This window comes from Procambarus clarkii, chromosome 74 (genome assembly GCF_040958095.1).
Source record: "Procambarus clarkii isolate CNS0578487 chromosome 74, FALCON_Pclarkii_2.0, whole genome shotgun sequence".
Taxonomy (NCBI): Eukaryota; Metazoa; Arthropoda; class Malacostraca; order Decapoda; family Cambaridae; genus Procambarus; species Procambarus clarkii.
In genome coordinates, this window is record NC_091223.1 from 27818691 (window position 1) to 27835833 (window position 17143).

The 17143-nt window shown below is 39.2% G+C and overlaps 1 protein-coding gene across 1 annotated transcript in view; it reads left to right on the top strand.

Moving 5' to 3' along the window:
* Nucleotides 1-11691, top strand: part of LOC138356779 (uncharacterized) — a 1086029-nt gene extending 1074338 nt beyond the window's left edge. The window contains exon 9 of the mRNA XM_069313100.1: nt 10233-11691. Within this exon, the coding sequence (XP_069169201.1) occupies nt 10233-10507 (275 nt within the window). The 3' untranslated portion in view covers nt 10508-11691. The remainder of the gene's footprint in view (nt 1-10232) is intronic.
* Nucleotides 11692-17143: the final 5452 nt, after the last annotated feature.

Consider the following 17143-nt stretch of genomic DNA (forward strand, 5'->3'; position numbering starts at 1 on the left):
CCTAGTGAGGCTTCCCAGGAAGTAGCAAAGAAGGAGAGAGAGAGAGAGAGAGAGAGAGAGAAAGAGCCAAGAACCACTGCTGTGGACAGGGTAGGACGGAAAACTAATAAGTCAAAGGGGGATTGACGAGGTTATATCACGTAAGGAGAGAGTGGGGGAGTCACAGCGGCTCGAGTGGGTGGGTGCACGTGACAACGATGCTAAATGTTGGAGCCGCATCCCCTAAACGTGTGACGTTGAGCCCCTCTCCAAGAGCTAGAAACGCCTAGTGTGATCTCCTAGTGAAGTACAAACACTCTACCGAGTTGTGGGTTGGGTTGTCCTTAAAGAAGGAACAGTAAGTATCAACACCACCAACACACACTATAATAATCACCTATATAAATTGGAGATGGCAAGGGTGGCACCCAGAGCTACAACAGGATTCGCTCACTGTATCGTTTTCATCTTACCTGTATCACTTGCATCTGACCTTTGTGTTAGGTCCTTACTGCGCCTAGCTTGATCAATATCATGACCCTTATGTTCTTCAAACAATAAGGTCTGAATTTCACCGACAGAGATGGCTGCCTGATCTCTACAGTATTCCTCGCTCTAATTAATAAACAAAACACCACACGACGGCTCTTGAGTGATAATTTAACTTAGCACAAATAGTTTTTGTGCTGAATTATGTTCTCAGACATCCAACATCATAAGTATCTTCCGGGAATTGATCACTCAATGTCCAGTGGTGCACTCGTGCCCACTCTGGACAATTAACACTGATAGCTGTGAAAATCACACACTCACATCTTCTGTGTAGATATTCACTCTGGAGGCCACTTAATCTTTAAAGTTAAATAAAGATGCTATTAGAGGGAATTAATACTAGAAAGTTTTCATAATGATCTACGCATTCTATATATTCTACATCCTTGGTCATTCATGCGGCCATGCATTTTATGTCCTCGGTCATTCATCGGGTCTCTTAAGTGGCCTCTAGTGTTAATATCTGCACAGAAGATGTGAGTTTGTGATTTTTCACAGCTGACAGTGTTAATTCTCCAGAGTGGGCACGAGTGCACCACTGAACATTGACTGATCAATTCCCGGAAGATACTTATGATGTTGGATGTCTGAGAACATAATTCAGCACAAAACTATTTGTGCTAAGTTAAATTATCACTCAAGAGCTGTCGTGTGGTGTTTTGTTCATTAATTAGAGCGAGGAATACTGTAGAGATCAGGCAGCCATTTTGTAAGGTGATTGACATGGAAAATACAACCTAAGACAGAAGTGAGGTCTTGTTTCTCGGCCGTTTTGGTCATCATGAATGACGTCATAGATGTTGCCGCCTGATGCATATCTTGGGGCCACCATACAGAGAGAAGTTTGCAAAGATGCTTCAGCTAGATTGGTTAATTCATAGTCCTAATCTCGAAGACTCATCAAGGAAGCCCAGCTCTAAAACCTCTCAAACTGGGGCATTCACTACAAGAAGCTTTGTGTTCTTCTCAAAAATTTTCAAACTGGGGGCATCCCCTACATGAAGCTTTATATGCCTCTAGTTCTTCAGCCAAGGTACTGAAGTTCTTCACACGCCCAGTAATGTCAATTTAATACTCACTATTTGCTTAAATTAGACCGAATCTGTAGACTCAATTCGTGTGTTAATTATAATCAGAGTGAGAACATTTTAATGGCTTATTGAGACAAGTGTTAAACCATTGTGCTGTGCCAACTGAGAAAACTCGGTCGGTGGGAAACCGCGCCAACCGAGAAAACACTTTTTGAATGTTTCATACCCATTCAAAATGCGTGTGCGGTAGGTTGTGTACGAAATGGACTCTTGAGACCTCCAGTGAGAGGCAGCCATCTTGGAAAAATTCCCAGAATGCCCTAGAGCTGCTGGCTGGGTTAGTACTGAGTGAGCAACCATGAGTGATACAAGCGCCTCTGGCTCCTAAACACCTGTCCAACATGGTGTTGAAAGATCGCTCTCTGTCGGTGAAATTCAGACCTTATTGTTTAAAGAACGTAAGGGTCATGATATTGATCAAGCTAGGCGCAATAAGGACCAAAAACAGAGGGCAGATGCAAGTGATACTGGTAACATGAAAATGATACAGTGAGCGAATCCAGTTGTAGCTCTGGGTGCCACCCTTGCCATCTCCAATTTATATAGGTGATACATAGATGAATCATTTTCTGAGTTCAGTGATGATGCATCTGATACAAGTAGCACAGATGAAAAGTGTTAGCGGCTTCCATGGTGGTGTTTTTCATAGATATTTTCAAGAATAGCTGAATCTCTTCCAGAATGACTGAATCTCTTCTAGTGAGGGACCTTACAAATAAATCTTTTCAAGACTACCTTACAAATTGATATTTTCCTATAAACTTTTCAAGATTACCTTGCGATTCACATGCTTGGCTACATATCACCTACAGGTATTAAAGCCAAGGGTGTACGTGAATGTGTTATTTGAAAGCACACAGAACGAAGAAACAGGAAGCGAAAATCTATCTGTACCTGGTGCAACGAGAGCGAAGTCGTGCTGTGTACCATGGACTGCTTCGTAGATTATCATTCACTTCCGAAGTACTGAGTGTGTAATACAGTGTGTTACTGTGTAAATAATGTGTGGAAACTGTGCATATTGTAATTTTAGTGAATTTTTAACAAGAAATATTGCGGCAATAACCATTTATTGTGGACACATTACTGACACATGTATCACAATTACATGAAACGAAACATCATGAACGTTCTACTGTATATATATTGTAATGGACACATATATGCATCATATCCGATAAAAACAAATAAATAAAACCAGTTTGGAAATACATAGAACAAATAATTGAAAATATATATGTGTGCAACTCGCGGTATTGAATGGCACGCGTGACAGTTTCTGAGAGCTTCACACTTGGGCGACCAGCCTGTGATGCTCCCTTCTCCACGTTCTCACAGTCAAAGTAAGAGATTTTTTTTTTTTTTTTTTTACATGTACATGTTCAGTGAACGGAATTTATCATTTTACGAATGATAAATTCGTATCGTATTCTGAATACGAATAAATATAAGGCCCGATAAGTATTCTGGATTAACAGGGATGGTTAACTAGTGGGTAACTATGGAAACCATTCTAGCAAATTTATATTTCAATTGGAGGTGCAAATAAATCAATTTTTTTAGTAAATTTGAATTATACAATGTACAGTATTAAACTGCGGCTCATTTAAATACAAACAGGAGATTTAAGGAATGAAGGAATGAAGTAGTTGTACATACACCTACATGACTGTCCCATCTACAAACCTCCACCAACAAATTGGCTGATACTGGAGGCTGATTTCGATACAAATATAATTTAATAATTATTGAATGTTTGCTGGAGAATGTGTACAACCTCTTTACTAAGTAACGGCGTGTATATACACACCAACCAACAGAAGCACACCTCAGCAAGCACACCTTGGTGAGCACACCATGGTGAGCACTCTTTGGCAACCACACCTTGGCCAGCACACCATCTTCCAGAGGGCATAGACTCATTCTTCTCAATATTTGCTGATGATGCAACAATTATCAGAAGAATCAATACAGATGAAGATAGACAGAGGCTTCAGGACAACCTGGACAAACTGGAGGAATGGTTAAGAAAATGGCTATAAAGTTCAACTGAGGAAAGTGTACAGTAATATAAATTAGGCAAAGTGATCAGAAGGCTGAACATAAGGTCCCACCTGCGGGGTGAAATCCTGCAAGACTCAAATAGAGAGAAAGATCTGGGGGTTGATATCACGCCGAGCCTCTGCCCAGAAGCCCACATCAAAAGGATATCATCAGCGGCATATGTTAGATTGGCCAACATAAGAACTGCCATTAGAAACTTGTGTAAGGAATCGTTCAGGACCTTGTATGCCACCTTTATCAGACCAATCCTGGTATATGCAGCTCCAGCCTGGAGTCCATACGAAGTTAAACACAAGACAAAGTTAGAGAAGATTCAGAGAAATGCTACCAGACTAGTCCCGGAACTGAGAGGTATGAGCTACGTGGAAAGGCTCATGGAGCCGAACCTCACATCCCTGGAAAACAGAAGAGTAAGGGGAGATAACCACCTACAAAATTCTCAGGGGGAATTGACAGAGTGGGCAAAGATAAACTCTTTAGCACGGATGGAACACCCAGAACGCTACAGGTGGAAAAGGTGGAACGATGGAAAGGTGGAAACTTAGTACCCAAATGAGCCACAGACACTTTAGAAAGATTTTTTCATTATCAGAGTAGTTAACAAATGGAATGCACTAAGTAGTGATGTGGTGGAGGCAGACTCCATACACAGTTTTGAATGTATATTTATAGATCCCAGTGGGCTCAGGAATCTGTATACCAGTTGATTGACAGTTGAGAGGCAGGACCAAAGAGCCAAAGCTCATCCCCTGCAAGTACAACTATGTGAGTATACCTTGGTGAGCACACTTCGGTGAGCACACCTTGGTGAGCACACCTTGGTGAGCACACCTTGCCTAAAACACTAAATTGGAAATGTGCACACAAGAAATGATTCCCACATTCAGTAAAGACTTACTGACCTGGCTGACTGAGGCAACTTATAGATGGCCTTGATGATTGTATTATTTTCTTTTTAAGATGTAAAACTTTAAACTAAACTAGAAATGTTCCCATAAGAAATGATTACCAGTTTCAGTAAACACTTACTGTCTAGGCTGACTGACTGAGCCAACATATAGACGGACTAGAAAGGTTTACTTTAAAATGGTATTTGGACGAATAAAGTATTAAGAATGGTAAATATTCTGTTTTATTGTAGGGAACATATCCTGCCTGTGAATTTTTTTTTTCTTTGACAATTATCAAAAGAATTAATTCCTATTGATGTTACGTTAAACCTCGCAAGAGAGGCAGACCTTAAACAGCAAGAGCTGCCAGTGGCAGATATTTAATCTTAAAGCCTAAGATCATAGGACCGCGGGAGCAAACCGCCAGGCGAAACCACTCGGGTAACACCTGTCACTTAGGTCGCTGGCTCCTCCTAGTTGACAACTAATAAAGGGTAGTTGACGGATTCTCACTTCGTATATATAGAAGTGTGGTGCTGTGCAATGGACTCGAGCTTTAGATACAGACTTGATATGAACATAAGCAGGCAAAGTGTTGCAGAACATGAAATGTGGGGCAGTAATATTGGAAGGTTTGACGTAAACGACCGTTTTCTATAATATAACAATTTATTCACAAAAAAACTAAAACTACTACAACAAACACTTTACGTTACTTTACTGTCACTCCAGTGGCACATTAAAGTACAGCTAATTAACAGCCTGATGGACCCACGGTATCCTTATCCCGTCGTCGCAGACTGACTAATGACACTAACTGAACACAGTGGTGCCCACTGGTGACGCAAGCTTGCAATCAATATTGTCACGGCTTCTCGGTGAACAAATACTATAATCACAAAATTTGACTGGCGCTCGCTGCTCTCAACGAGGTACCAAGTAACAAGGCGGTTAATTCAAGAATGATAACCCCTTATAAAAAATCTTACGTTAACACTTGTCTCTCAGGACAATCAACAACAAAAGTTACACTAATTGAATTGAAACAATTACGTTAACACACATGTGTCTCAACGACACTTAAATGGCAGCTATAACTCGTAAATCAATTAATTACATCAACTTGAAAGCCAGGCATTGGGGGAGTAATTCTCAATTAACTGCTAAATACAACTGCCTATTAATTCAGACGAGTATTGATAAAGCCTACTGTCTCTCAACTGACAGTTCACTTCCGGTCTTACGACAAGATTACCTTAAACGAGGGTAGACTACTGTACCACACACAAGGTTACAAGACACTCTGTGTAAACAACATGTGTTGTTGTTTACAACAACACATATTGTAAAGATGTATAGAATTCACACTATTCTTAGTGTGAATTCACTAAGTGGCGGGTACTAATTCTCTTTAATTATCTACGTGTGGTAACCGACCTGTGAGATTTATATTTATTTAATTTATATAGAATTTATATTTACGTTAATTTCTATATTTCTATAGCAATTTGTATGATGTTAAGTGGACTGTATTTCTGCAATAATCTCACAAATCGATCCATACACATTAGGGGGGGTTTATATTGAATTTATATATATGCAGCCAATCAAACTACAGTATTAAACTACATATATTAGTATACATTGAGGAGGTTCCTTATCTTACTGTACAACAGGCTTAGTCCACCAGGTATAACTATAATGTAGACACCAAATTATCCTCATGTGAGGCAGCTTCCATCACCCAGTAACTGATGTACCAAGTCTTGCTTCCTCTTCTTGTTCCTGTCAAAGGGCGCTAGCTGTAAAGCCAGAATCCTAATATATGACAGCTATATCAGAGAAAACACTGTATATTATATATGATAAGGACCAAGGCTTAAGTACCTTTAGTATGAGGCGAATTCGCATTCTAACCGGTTCGCCCAATATCTACCTAACATTAATGGCCAAAAATGATTAGATAAACGGGTTTCGGTAGAACATTTCCCTTGATTATGTTGACAGCGTGTTGATGATGGAAGACCACTACTCTGATCTCCATCACACTTCGTCCAAGAGAAATGATAGGAGCCGAATTTGCTCCCTGCTTCTCTGGTCTTAACAACAATGGCTGACCTCCTTCCTCCCTGACACCTGGCCTACTTAGTCCAGATATCAGTAACTGATAGAAGGATACCATTTACTTTATTTTAATACGGATAATTAAGTAAATTCAAATGAGATGTTTTTATGATGGTAAAAGTCCAAAGACTAATGTATTTAAGAATAATTCCCAACAAATAGCTGGTGAATTTATAACAGTACGTGGCAATGATATCCTGTTTTCTATTGATGGAAAATTCTACTACAAGCTACATTTTCTATGGGTAACTTGTGTATACAACACAGCAGCAATATTATCTTCCTGTTGAATTGATATTTGTAAATGGTGTCGGATTTTTCGACACTACGTGTGCTTAATCCCTGTGTCTGCAGACAGATCTGATCAGTCCAACGAATTACAGCGCAATTGACTCCGATCATAACAGACCGGTCAACCCCTTACGTTAATCAATTAATTAACGACAGCTCGTTAAATCGTTAACACTACGTTAGTCTTCTCTTGACAATTCCTCCACTGCGTGAACTTCACTGCGACTGTTGCCTTTACTCGTCTCTACGTTAATCACAACAATGTTCAACAAAACAACAATGACCTCATTAAGTAAATCGTGACCCCCGGTGACGTTAAATGACTTTAATTCTCACGGAATCCTTCACAGTACACAATGCATTCCACCAAAGATACAACTTGTCTACACACGGTACAACACAGTACATCCTTGCGACTCACGGCAAAACTTGTATGTGACTTCCCCAGTAAATTGTCCACCAATAATTCACACTTTACCACAACACAACAGTAAAATAAGAGCTGGCCAATATAATAATAAAATTATTTATAACCAAGGGAAACCTCCCTGTTACCACTTTCACTGCTGAAAAAAGGGAATCAAATTACAGCGAATTACATACACGGCACATAGAGAAAATGGAAACAAATAAAGATCATTTTACTCCACCACTGAATGTGTGTCTAGGTGTCCTCACACACGTCAACCTCACAGATGGGCTCAACCTCAACTTGGTGATGGCAAACAGGGTAAACCCACACGTCTCCAATTCCCATTCACCTCACTACGTGCTCACCAGGGACAGAGGACAGATGGAACACTGGGTGCGAAACCAGCTTCAGAATTTTATTACCCAAAACGGAAGCAGTGTACTTACAATCTCGCGGGCCCGCCACACACACTCACATACATACACGACAACCTCACACCCACTGCTGCTGCTGCTGCTGCTGGATGATGACGTAGGCGTGCTTGTACATAGACGCCATACTATATAGTACATACTATATAGATGTCACATCTATATAGTATGTATATAAAAACCTGCTCGGATGCGAATGGAACGTTGTGTGAAAATTTCAAAGCAATCGATGAAGTACTTTCGGAGATTAGCGATTTTGAAGAAACGAACATTTCCATTTTTATTTATATAGATTTCTCATATTTACACTTTAAAGACGTAAAATCGATCCAGAAAGTCAAGCCTTTAAATTTCTCCAAGTTTACACGAAATTCAGTTTTCAACTTATTTGCCCGTTTATCCTTCTCAAAAATTTAAAAGTCCAGTAGTCTTAACCACCAAGAATTATAATCACTTTTTCCACAAACTTATCAGAATGCACTTTAAACCTGATGAATCTTGGAACCATACAATGAAACTTACAAGTCTGCAGAAATTCCAAATCCATGATAATCTTCTTAATTGCGAGAAGATTATTAATAAAATATTTTAATAAAACGATATGGAAGACCTGTAGTGATATTATACAGAAGATTAAAAAAGTGGATTTCGCAATTAAGAAAATTATCCTGTATTATGAATTTCTGCAGACTCGTAAGGTTTACATTTTTAAAGAATTTCTTGGTAGTCAGTGTACTACTATCTAAAAGCTAAGTATATACGAATGTCGTCACCATGATAGGGGAATAATGGAGTCACACCAACATCTCGGTATTATCAAATGCTGGCATATGTGGGATATAATTGTAACAATCCTCCGACATAAGTACACCCGTGTTTGTTGTCATGGTGCCAACACCTCGGCCTACACCAGCACGGGTGCCAACAACATGGCTCTGTCGTCTAGTGTTAGAGCTGCGTGCGGCAGGGGATGATTCTCTTCTGCATAGTATAGGCCTACCACAAATATTTGATGTCGAGGACACACTGACGTCTTTGTCTTCAGGCCAAAGACGCACTTGCACTTGCAAATGCTAGTGGCACTTGCCTCGCCATGTTGCTGGGGCAGCAAAACCTCGCCTAGTAATAACACCTCCATAGTTGCTTACACTCTGTTCATCAACACTGCCTGTATTGAAGCTAATGTCATTGAACCTAGAAAACGACTCATCATTATATACGACTCATCACCTATACCATCTTTTAGTAGAGACACATCAAATGGCACAAATGGTGATGGTAAATCCACTGGTGATGACACAGGGTGGCACAACAGGGCTGGTGAGACCCGTATACTGTACACACCCCACATCTCCCACCTCAATGTCCGTATCACTCGTGTCAGACATCTGTTTTAGGTCTTTTTCCTGATTGTGGTCTTCAATATCACTGATACGGCCATCATCAAACAATATGCCCTGTATTTCCACATCAGAGAGTGATTTCTCAACAATGCGGCTGACTGGGGACCGGGAGCTCAGTGTGGAGGACATGGTTGCTACTTTAAAACTGAGCCTGTCCAAGGCTGTGGGACATGCTGGGAATTTAAACAAAAAATGGCAGATGCTTAATTGAGGCCTCAGGGTCGCCATCTCGGACCCTGGTGACTGCACATCAGTTTTGAAGCCTACAATATACCTACGATCGCCTTATGACACTGCTCACCCATGATCGGGCACTTTAAGTCTCCTGCACAGAGCAGTTGTTATGGGGATTCTCTCAACCAAAGTGAATTTTTACCAGGTGAACACCTGCTTGAGCCACACCATCCACAGTGAAGTCCATCTCGGTGAGACATCCCTAGGTCTTCGACTCATTGCTCTGGTAGTTGCAAGATCTGGGAACTTTTAGCAAGCATTTTGACATATGCTAATTGGTAATGCTGCATAAAAATTCAATCAGGAAAAACTATTATTCCAAAGCAATCTCAGACTAGGAATAATATAAAACGATTGTGCAAGTGTACGCACGCCTCTGATGCATCACTTGGGACCATCAGTATTGTTATAACAGTCTGGGTGTAATGTTCTCACAGAAGGGTCAAATATTTGAGTTCGGAAAGATTGCAATTCTGCTGAACAATAACTGCTGAGTTCATCAGAGTCACAGTCAAGTATGTCAACTTCACATAAAAAATTGCCCAAAGTTTAACCACTTCTATACATCCACAAACGTTTTCTTAACTTTCACATTCCTCTTCAGTCTGAATTAGTTATAATAGTTTCCTCCATTCACCTACTGTTATCAAGTAGCTTTGGACTAGTTATCAATATTGAATTGGAAGAGTTGAATTAAGACAGTTGAATTAAAAGAAAACTAATGACAGTCATGGTGTATTAACTTCTCTCATTTATTCCAGAGGTGACGGAGATGGAGCCAACAGTAGTTGAAACCAGCTCGCATCAGTGTTTGCCTCTCAACAGTGAGAACTCTATTACCAGTCCAGCACATGATCCTATTGATACAGTCACCTCCATCACTGCACCAAGAGAGGTTCCTTCTCTCTCTGGCATTGTCTCCATGACTGCACCCAGAGAGGTTTCTTCTCTCTCCGTTATTGCCTCTACCTCCAGAGGTCCTGAGGCTACACCTCTCATCGGACAGGAATCGCCAGAAGAGAGTAACAGATACTAAACGAAAACAATATTTTCGGAGATTAGTGATACTTTAATTTCTTCAAAGGTATGGAAACACATGAATATTTTTATGGCCTTAAGGCACTACTCGTCCTTCTAATATTAGGAGAGCAAGTTTTATCTTAATAAAATAAATTGAACATGCACAGAACTTACAGCTGTTGAAACTATGAGTGATTTATATTGAGTTCTAAGAAAGAAGTTATAGCTGCTGAAGACCTTCTAACATTAGCGCAGCTTGAGTATCACTGTAAGTTACTGCTGAAGAGCTAAACATTATTGTTTCTTGGTTGTAAAGGAAAATTTTAGAATTGCTTCCTTACCTTGTTAAATTATTTAGTGAAGAAAATGTCTGAAACCAATACATACCCAGGCAATCTTATATTTGTATTGGAATGGTCTGAAATATCACTAAAAATATATGTGAACAAAATTCTTTCTTTCTTTTTTTCCATGAGAGTATGACAGGTTGCTACATAAAACCAAGTATGACAAACATAAAACGAAATTAATTAAAAGTTTGTACCTATGGCTAAAAAGAACTAAATTTGTGTCTCTTATGATAGCTGTAGCTGTGAGGCCAAATACCATTCCCTGGAACATACAGCATAAACCTTCCCTCTCCTCTATTATGGAACATAGGAACATCAAGAGACAAAAGTACAGGAGAGAGTGGCCAATGAATACGAAAATCATGCTGAATGAAAGCCCCCCCTTCCCTCTGAGAAGCAATAAAAGTTGATAAGAAGAGAAAGTCTCCAGGAAGCGATGAGGTAAGTTACTGATCCAAAGAACATGGAATAGACAAATAATACTCACAGCTTCAATGTTCTGTAATATTCTTATAAATGTATACTAAAGCTAGAAAAAATACTTTATGTATATATGAATAATTATATAATTTTAAGAATCTTGTATCCAAAATAAGTGCACCTGATGATATCTTATATATGATAACTAGCACATTTTGATGTACCTGAGGTTTATTATGTTCTATATTAAAACTCATCTAACCCTCAAGCTAGTCGAATCATAATATAACTAATTACACAAGGTTCATTGTCTAACTTATAAGTGAGTACATCAAAACACTAGGTCAAGTCATTACATTAACCTCCCCATTACATTACAGTAATTAGTTACATTGAAATAATATCTTCACCAACTGAATATTTTTATTAGCAACTTTTATTTTGTGACGCATTATTAAGATTACAATAGTAGTATTTTGGGTAGCTAACAAGTGAACATTTGTTATAAACAGAGATTATTCATAATATATGCCTCTCGGAATTCTCGACTATAGTGCTCAGAATAAATGAGTTTAGGATGAATTCGTTTTCCTTCATATTACCTAGGTATCCTGTTTTATTTTTTTAATGTTGCATATTCTCAAGCAGGCCAGTTGAGATTATAAAAAAATATGTTCCGAACCATATTGTCCTAGGTAATCCAATCTCTGCTGTAAAGAACACACGTGTTCAGGAAATTAGGGATGGCAGAAGAGCAGTCATTATACTCCAAGGTCAACCCATGTTCACAGATGTTCCACTGCGATGCTGCGCTCAACAAAAGAACCATAGCAAACCGTCCTCTTACAAATTACATTGCTTTTCGCTCGTATTGGGCACTCAGGCAAAATAAGACGTAATTGTAAATGGAATCAGCTCGCGAAAGTGACGTACTGTCCCGTTTTTGTTTTGGGTCCTCTGGCTTAGGCTGTTAGGTTATGATAGGACAGGAAACTTTCAATTAACGGTTTTCATTACGTTTTGAAACTTTAGGAGAACTTCCTGTTCTCCTAACCTACCAGAGGAACCTTAACTTTCTGTTTTGTAAAAAAAAAATCCATGATTTATATTCAATTATTTTTCATTTTCAAATAACAGCCTTTTTTGGCCGTAACGCATATGAGCGAAAAGCGACGTAATTTGTAAGAGGGCGGGTTGAAACATTCACTTAAACTGCGTTTATTATAAAGAAGATGAAAACTCACCAGTGTCTAGAGTATGCAATGGGATTCACTCTTGTTAACAATATGAAGATTCACATGTTAGTCCATTCTGATGAAACGCCTTTTGAGTGTGCTGATTGTGGAAAACGATTAAACATCATCATTTAAACATAACAAGCCACATATTAGTGCATTCAGGCGACAAAGCTCACAGTTGTTCGGAGTGTGGTAACAGGTTCAGTCAGCTTGGAAGTATGAAGATACTTGGATGGGGCTATAATGTCTACAATATTGGGAGACAAGACGCAAAGTGTATTCCATTCACATGGGCTTTATGGGTCTCGAACCCTTGACCCTTATTTATCACAACGTGTATAGTGGGTTTTATGTATATATAATATAGTCTTGGTTACAGCAGTCGGATGTTGGAAATGTAATGATGTCTTGTGATAGCTGAGACATGGATGCTAGTGTGGCCTTTGATCTGAGAGCTCACCGTGCAGTACAAGAGCAGGTGTGTCTCTGATTTTGCGTTGTTGCTGTTTAAGATTCAGTTATTCTCAATAAAAAGTTCGAAGTAGTGCGGGCTATGGTGAGCCCGTAGTGGACTTACCTGGCACAGGAGCGGGGCTGTAACTGCTGATTTTACATTCGTGACAGCTTATATTCCTCACTTCACCTGACAGTGTGTTAGAGAGAATGCTTCTGGCAAGTTGACTATTATGCTGGGGAACTTGTAGGTTACTTTTGGGTTGTTGTAAATGATTCCTGGAAAACTTGGGAACAAGTATCAATTGTAATTAGTGAACATCGATTTTTGAAAAGTGTTTTTTTGTAGAACGTCTTGGATTATGGAATTCTTAGGGTCAAGTTATGAGGAATTAACAGACATCCAATTGCTTTCAAAGGAACTTTTGAGAACATTGGAGCAACTGTATTACTTTTAATATAGTTGCTACAGTGAATTAGGTTGAAAAAGCTCATGAGTGTCAAGAGTGTGCAACAAGGTTCAATAAGCCCAGAAGTATGTAGACTCAAAAAATGGTACATTTGGGTGATAAAGGCCATGAGTGCACAGGGTGTGGGAAGAGGTTCTCTATACTTAGACGTATGAAGACTCAGGATAGAGCATTCAGTTGAAAAAACTCTCATGTGTCTCGAGTGTGGGAAGAGTTTCAGTCAGCTTGAAGTGTGAAGGTTTGCAGGTTCATATATTCAGGTGAAAAAGGTTATGAGTGTCCAAAGTGTGGGATGAGGTTCAGTAAACTTGAAAGTTTGAAGACTAAAAAATGGTGCATTCAGGAGAAAATCCCCACAAGTGTTCAGGATTTGGGACAATGTTTTGTAAGTTTGGAAATATTAGTACTCACAAAATGATGCATTCGGTTGTAAAATTTCACGAGTGTCCAACATATAGGGAACGTTTCAGTCAGCTATGATATGTGAGGTCATACACATGATAGTGCATTCGGGCAATAAAGCACACAAGTGTACAGTCTGTGGGAAAAGGTTCATTTGTGTTAGAAATATTAAGACTCAAATGATGGTACATTCTGCTGATACAAATACAAATGTTCATTCAATAAACAAGAGTACAATGAACATAAGAGTAATATACAATTGTAAGAGCAGGAGTTTCACATACTAATGAAGCCACTGTTACACAAGCGTTTCGGGCAAAAACATAAAATAAAAAGACAAAAAATTTAATCAATGGTCTGAGGGGTAAAGCACTTAACACTAAAGAAGAAAAAACTAGTAAAGAGAGAACGTTCTTGGAGGATAACAAAAGAATGCAATTAAGGTGACACTTTAGGATGACAGACATAGACTATTATAATATAGAATCAGTAATTGAGGCAATATTATAGTAGTTTGTTTACATTAATGACAGACTGGAAATACAGGATGCAGTTTAGAACAGCAATTGGACTCTTTCTCGTAACATTTTGTTTGGGACATAACAGAACCTAGAGCAATAAAGTAATGTAAGGTCAATGGGCCCCACAATTAAATGAACCAGGAACATAAGGACACGAGTAAACACTTCAACAAAGTGTAAGAAATTAGATGACAATAAATGCAAAATTACATAATTCTCAGAAAATAAAAATTTAGGAAACGAATTACACAAAAAATAACTTATTGAAAGGAAAATGTTAGTGAAACTAGTTACATGAAATTGATTATAGGATAGTAATTACATGATATTAAATACTATTTTTTAGTCTATTAAACTGGTTGGAAGACATACAACATTTAATTACATTTGGGAATTCATTCCACAATTTATGACCCATGATTTGCATTGCATTGCTGCTATGGTTGGGTCTCACTAGGAATATCAACGAGATATTTGTTTCTCGTGTGATGACTCTGAGATTTATTACAGTCTTCTAGGAAGCGCTTAAGGTCAGGATTGACATTGCAATTCAAAGTTATATTGATATAGAGAACTCTTGAGAGTATGTTAAAAAAAAAATATATATAACATGTTCAAGGAGCATGTAAGGGAGCAGAGTGGTGTCTGAGCCTAGATTTTGTGATTGTTTTAATTGCTGATTTGTGTTGAGTAATTAGGGGTAGGAAGTAATTAAGGGAGGTGGATCCCCTGGCACAGATACCATAGGTGAGATATGGATAAATGAGTGAATAATACAGAGTAACTAGGGCAGGGCAAGTATCTGACTTTGAAGAGTCATAGTATTTGTAGCGAAAGAATGTCTACTATTTTAAAAACCTTTTTGCTTATATCTAGTATATGGCAATGAGACTTTTGTTTCTTGTATTATTAACAGAAACCTTATGTACCCTCATGTTGTAGGTCTGCCCCCCATACTGAGAGTTATTCCCCACCTGGCCATAATGAGGAGTCAGGGAAATTAAATAGTGCAAGCAGCCGCCATTAGATGTGACTAAGGGGGAGATAAGTCACAGATAAGCACTTGGATAAGTGACTTGAAAGTGAGAGGTTGCCTGTGAGACGTCTCGTGTGTAAAAATTACGTCATCACGGGACCATGTTGTGTCCAAAGGCCTTAGGATGTCACTTGTCATGATAAAGCCTGAAGAGAAGGACGCACGTCATTGCTCCAGAAAAAGGAAGATATTTGTGTCTTGTGGAGAAGGATTTGTGAGGAACTTCGTGAGTGAAGTGTAAGGAAGCTGTGGGAGGGCGATTAGTGACGTATCTCTTAACTACTGGCAACGAGTAGGGGCGACCTGAAGCCAGTTGGGTAGTCGTGCCCTGAGGAACCACGGTGGTGAATCCTACAAGAGGATTCGTTGGGCAGGAGTACCTGATTGGCACCTGTGCTGTGACTCTTCTCAAGCAAGTCAAGATTGAGATGAGCCGATTAGTGGCAGCCAAAAGAGAGTTGTGTGGTCGACTTAGCAGAGTGCCATATTTAGACATGTGCGACGAGCGTCAATATCTCCATATTTTTTAATAAGTGCTTAGTAAACTGCCATCTGTTACTTGCTGCAGTACGATCGTGTGCCTAGCGATCTTGTATAGTGTTTATAACTGTAGATTAGAAAGTTTGTGATGATAATGAAATGATGTAATGAGTTCAGGTTAATAAATATTATGAAGGCGGGAGCAACCCATGCTCACTCGGCCGGGGTCCTGGGATGACTGAGGGAGCAAGCCCCCCCCCCCCCAGGCGGACGGAGATTTTGTATGTGGACTCGTCCAGGTAGGGAGTACTCCCACAGTAGAGGCTGGCACGTGAAATGTGAAATTGAGGATAATTTTATTTAATGAACGTTATTTGTGTTTGGATGGAATTATATAGTTTCTTATTTTATGGTAATGGAATTACAGGTTCATAAATGAAGGGCGTGGTGCATCCAGAGTTGATGTAGCAGTAGTACATGGTGGACACGATTTGTCACTAGTCGATGTAATAGCTATAGGAGAAGCTGCAAGAGGATCTACTTAATTTCAGGACCCACTGATGAATGGTCCCAGTAGTGATTCCCAGGAAGCTCAGTCATCATAGAGGAGAATTGTTGTGTAGTGAGAGTAGCTGATCAGGATGAGATACAGAGGGTTGTGAGGGCAACAATATATGTTTGAGAGGTGGTTGGATTCATATAGTATGCCTGATGCATTGTTAGGTGAGAGCATTTTTTTTATGGTGTTAAATTTTATGTAAAAAGCCTAGCCCAGACGGTGAGGTGACTGAGGCACAGTGGGTTGGTGAATAGGAGCAGACAGCAGCCTAGCAGAGACAATCATATGGTGTATTGTTCATAGGGAAGAGTGACACTCTTTATGTAGAACCATTATCTGATATTACCATGCAATTCTTTATTCCATATTGTTTGTAACAAATGTTTGTCTATTAGACAATCTTATTTGACCTTGTCCTGGTGAGGATTTCTAAGAGGAAGGAGTGAAATAATTGCATGTTGGATGACAGTATACAGAAAACAAAAAAGGGAACTTGAAAAGGGTCACCCAAAAATTAGGAGAAAGGGGTAAGTCATAATGGCTCAGTTAAGGTGTGTACTCATGACAATAGGCCAGTTCTGAGCCGAATTTCCACTAGTATGATGTTCAGCCCCTTCTCCATATTAAAGTTCAATACCAAGTGACTCTCCAGTGTGCGCTCTGCTGGTATTAGTAGTAGAGAAAGTGAAAGAAGGATAATATATTTTTTTTATCAGCGGGTCC